The 4,393-nt window shown below is 53.1% G+C and overlaps 1 protein-coding gene across 1 annotated transcript; it reads left to right on the top strand.

Moving 5' to 3' along the window:
- The first annotated feature begins 2,780 nt into the window (after positions 1-2,780).
- LOC140221223 (uncharacterized) lies at positions 2,781-4,393 on the top strand. Its single transcript, XM_072290541.1, has 3 exons — positions 2,781-3,579; positions 3,727-4,113; positions 4,356-4,393. The coding sequence occupies exons 1-3, from the start codon at positions 2,781-2,783 to the stop codon at positions 4,391-4,393; spliced, it is 1,224 nt and encodes a 407-aa protein (XP_072146642.1).

A 4,393-nucleotide genomic window follows, 5' to 3' on the forward strand; every position in this document is an offset into this window, starting at 1 on the left:
TGTTTAATACTCCTAATTAGCATCCAAATATCCGATGTGACGGGTGTTAAACTTTAACACCTTGTTGCCAAACAAGCCCTAAACCAGAAACCCAATTGCATTAGCAGAGTGGTCGTTGGGGCACTTCACCTACTGGGGTTGAAATCATGATTTTTACCTATTTAGATACATGCAAGATTGATGGTTATTAGTTATTACGCGTGTCTTTTGTTAAACAAGTCAAAAAGCTATACTTCACTGGAAAATGTTTGTTATCGATCTTTACATAGGTTCTTTGTTTTCTTAAATGATGGGCCTTTAATTGTTAAAATCATTTACAATAATAAAGCCTTCCTCCACCCAATCCTTTACAAAACAATCCGTGCAATATGTTCTTTCCTAAGTTATACCCTGGTGAGCTAAAATGACCCGTATGTTATCATTACTTAGCACTAAAATATAGTTGATGGAACGACTGATTTACTCCCTCAGTCTTATAAAAATATAAAACGTGGTCTAATATAGTCTCTGAAACCAAGTACGTGACTCTTAATTCGTCATATACTTGATGTTTGTAGATTTGGTCATATACTTGATGTTTGTAGAACAAAATCACAACCTTAGGGAAATATTAGAAAATGCTAGTCCAATGATACCATTTACATAAAAACAAAATGTACGTTACATGAAGCTATTTGTTGGTAAAAAGTAAAAACTATTAAGTTTGGATTTTAGAACATGTGCACCCTTATATTTTGGGACAAGACAATACTAAATATTAAAATAATTCATTTCTTTGGTTCTCTCTCCTCAGTCCTCACTCCTCTGTGTCACATGAGAACCAACACGGTTGAGATACGAGGCGACTACATGACAGTCGACGTGGGCCAGTTAAAACGCCCGTGCCATGTGCCGCTCTTGTTCCACGGGGTACATGGTCCATGCACGCCAGATCCCAGCGTGCACCGATGGGGCCCCGGTCGCAAGGCTCGCACCACTGCAGCGGCTTGGCCTCCCAAAGCGATCCGCCGTCCGTACGCGCACCGAACCGACTTGGGGCTGGTAGTGACACGCTCTTATCCGACAGGGCATGGGGCCTCCGGGCTTTGAATGACCTAATTATCAGGTACCGAGTCCATTGGGTGCTCAAAACGGGTCTCTGTCTTGGTATCTTTGCACTTCAGCGCTCCATCCCAGACAGACAACAGCATGAGATTCCAAGACAATTGTCCGAGGCTTGGAGCTGTGCACATCTGTTCTCTACCGGGATTCTGCGCAGACCACACGTGAACCGTGAAACCTTTATGCTAAACAAAGCTTTCATGTAGACTATGGCCCAACACATGCAAAAACTGAAACTAAAGTTGCCTACTGTATATCTGTATGTTAGTATGTACAAATGTAAGGCTTGTTAAACTAAAGCTGCTAGGTGCTTATTGTTGCCAATTTTTTTGCTCGCGTGTACGTCGCCGTACATGTCGCACTTAATGGCCATGCACGCACGCATAAGCTTTATCCTGATTGATGTGCAGATCATGATGCCGATTAAGCTTAGAATCAGGGAAAAAGGAGCACGCGCCTACCTCTCTGGCACTGAATTGCTGAAAGCCTGCCTTTGCAACCGGTCCACCATCATTGGGACATTGGCTATGCTCTCATTAGCGGCGTTGATTCTTTTTTGTTCCCCAAAGCTTCCTTCGATCCTTGACAATGACCCTCCTACGTGCTGTACTAAATTTGCACTGCCGATAATGGTAGGGACGATGATCACCGTGTCATCAGCTTGCCTAAAAGAAAAAAAAAGTGCCCGTGTTCCTTTCGACAGCGCACGACGCTATTGCCGTTCCATGCAAAGGCGAGGTCGTTCAGGAGCTCCTCCTCATGAGACCACAGGATCAGATTTGGCACTTGGCGTAGACAGTCAGGACAGGGGTATAGCTAGGTAGAGCATGGTGTAGGGACTCGGCCGGTGGTAGGCCCACAGCTAGCTTCATGGCTGCGCAATTTCGATCTATGCCACTATGATTGACCTTGAGGACGCCATCTATCGCTTGCCTGGAGCTGCCCTAAATTGACAGGCAATATCAATCTCGAAGTGACCAATTTCAAATCTGCCTGGCTCCAAAGCCATGCCAAGATCCGAAGGGGAGAACCATCCTTAAACTTCCCAAATAAAATCGCGATCTGGCTATTGGTACATCAGTACATGCATATCCCCCAACCCAATCCATGTTAGCATATTGTATATATAGTAGGTCCCTTAATTGTGGATGTAATCACGCGCCTGTGCGGTAGGCTTGCATGCCACCCCGGCTGCCCTATATGTACTCTTGTACACGTATGGAATACAATCAACTATTCCTACACTTTCATGGTATCAATCGCGGTTCCGATCTGCTACCCTTCCGCAACCCTAACCAGCGCCGCCGCCGATCCGATCGCCACCCCCGTCGCTGACTACATGTCGCCGGGTGTGTCGCCGGTCTCATCGCCCGCGCTGCCGATCCCATCGCCCGCCCCGTAGCTTCCCTCGTCACCGGGTGTGGCCGCCGATCCGATCCTGCCTCCGCTCCTGATCTTCTATTGTACGTGCTGTACGTCTCCTGCCCGCCGTCGTCGTCGTCAACGTGCTGTACGTGCTGTACGCGGCTGTACATCCTGTACGTGCTTGGAGCTGCCCACGTCGCCGGGTGTGCTGCGTGCTGTACGGGCTGTGCACGTGCTGTACGCTTGCCTGCTGCCCACATCGCTGGGTGTGCTGTTGATCGCGCCACCGGGTGCGGCTGCCGGTCCTGCCCCTCATGGCGGACGACGATGATGCTGCCCGTGCTGAGAAAGCACGCCGCGCCGAGGAAGAGCGCCTCCGTTCCGTCGCGCTGGACGAGTACGAGGCCGCCCACGTAGCTATCTGGGTGCAGGCCACCGCCGTCGTCAACGTCAAGGCCCTGATCCCCGTCATTCTCGACCAGGCCACCAACACCTACACCAAGTGGCGCGGCATGTTCCTCACCGTCCTCGGCAAGTACGCGCTGACTCGCCACGTCCTTGAGGATGAGGCGTTCCCCACGCGCCCGGCGTGGGTGCAGGCCGACTGTGTCGTGTTGACATGGATACATGGCACGGTCTCCGGCGATCTACAGCAATCGCTCATGATGCGGCAGCGACCTGCACGCGAAGCTTGGTGCTACCTCGAGGATGAGTTCCTCGGTCAGCGGGAATCCCGCGCCCTCCTCCTCGAGACGCAATTCCGCAACTTCCGCCAAGACTCCCTGACAATCACAGATTATTGCCGTCGTCTCGAGTCCATGGCTGCGTCACTTGCCGAGTTCGGCGACCCCATCGGTGATCGGCAACTAGTGCTCACCCTCCTCCGTGGCTTGAGCGGCAAGTTCCGCCACATGGTGTCCATTCTCAAGATGCATCGCCCGTTCCCAACCTTCGCGGAGGCTCGGACGCACCTCCTCCTGGAGGAGATGGAGATCGACGCGAGGCCGCCCTCGCCTCCCGCCGCACTCGTCGCCGCGCCACGCCCGGCGGCAAACATTGGTGGCCCTGCCGCGCCGCGCTATGGGGCGCCCACTCCTCCTACGCGCCCCCACGGTGCGCCCTCTGGTGGACAGCAGGGAGCACCCACTGGTGGCCAGCGTTCCGGCCGACGTCGCGGCCGCGGCGGACGTGGCGGCCAGCAGCAGCAGCAGCAGCAACCTGCTGCTGGCGCCCCTCCCAGTTTCAGCCATGCATCCCCAGGTATGCACCCGTCATTTGCACACCCCTGGGCCGGCACCCTCCAGATGTGGCCCTATGGGCATCCTCCACCAGCGCCACCAGCGTTCACCGCCGTCCCGCAGTACGGCTACGGCAGCTCCTTCAGCGGCGTCCCGAGCGGTGGCGCCTATGGCTCCGGCTACACCGCTCCGCCTTCACCGTACGTCTACGGGGGAGCAGCGCCAGCGTTCCAGGGGCCCTCGCCGGCCTACCAGGTGTCACAGCCGGCACCCTGGAACCCCGTCCATGGAGGCGCTTGGACTCAAGACTCCCTGGCGCAGTCGTTCAACACCATGACGCTCACTCCGCCGGCACCGTCCGAGTGGTACGCCGACTCCGGTGCTGGTTCTCACATGACCGCGGATGCTGGTAACCTCTCCACCATTTCCCCACCATCATCTTTTACACCTTCATCTATCATTGTGGGCAATGGAGCACTCCTTCCTGTCACTGCCACCGGATCACATATTTTTTCATCTCCACATCGTAATCTTGTTCTTAACAATGTTCTGGTGTCCCCCAACATTATTAAGAATTTGATTTCCATTCGTCGTTTTACCACCGATAATAATTGTTCTATTGAATTTGATCCGTTTGGTCTTTCTGTGAAGGATTTGCAAACCAGGAACGTGATCGCCAGGTGCAATAG

This window comes from Setaria viridis, chromosome 9 (genome assembly GCF_005286985.2).
Source record: "Setaria viridis chromosome 9, Setaria_viridis_v4.0, whole genome shotgun sequence".
In the NCBI taxonomy this organism is placed as follows: Eukaryota; Viridiplantae; Streptophyta; class Magnoliopsida; order Poales; family Poaceae; genus Setaria; species Setaria viridis.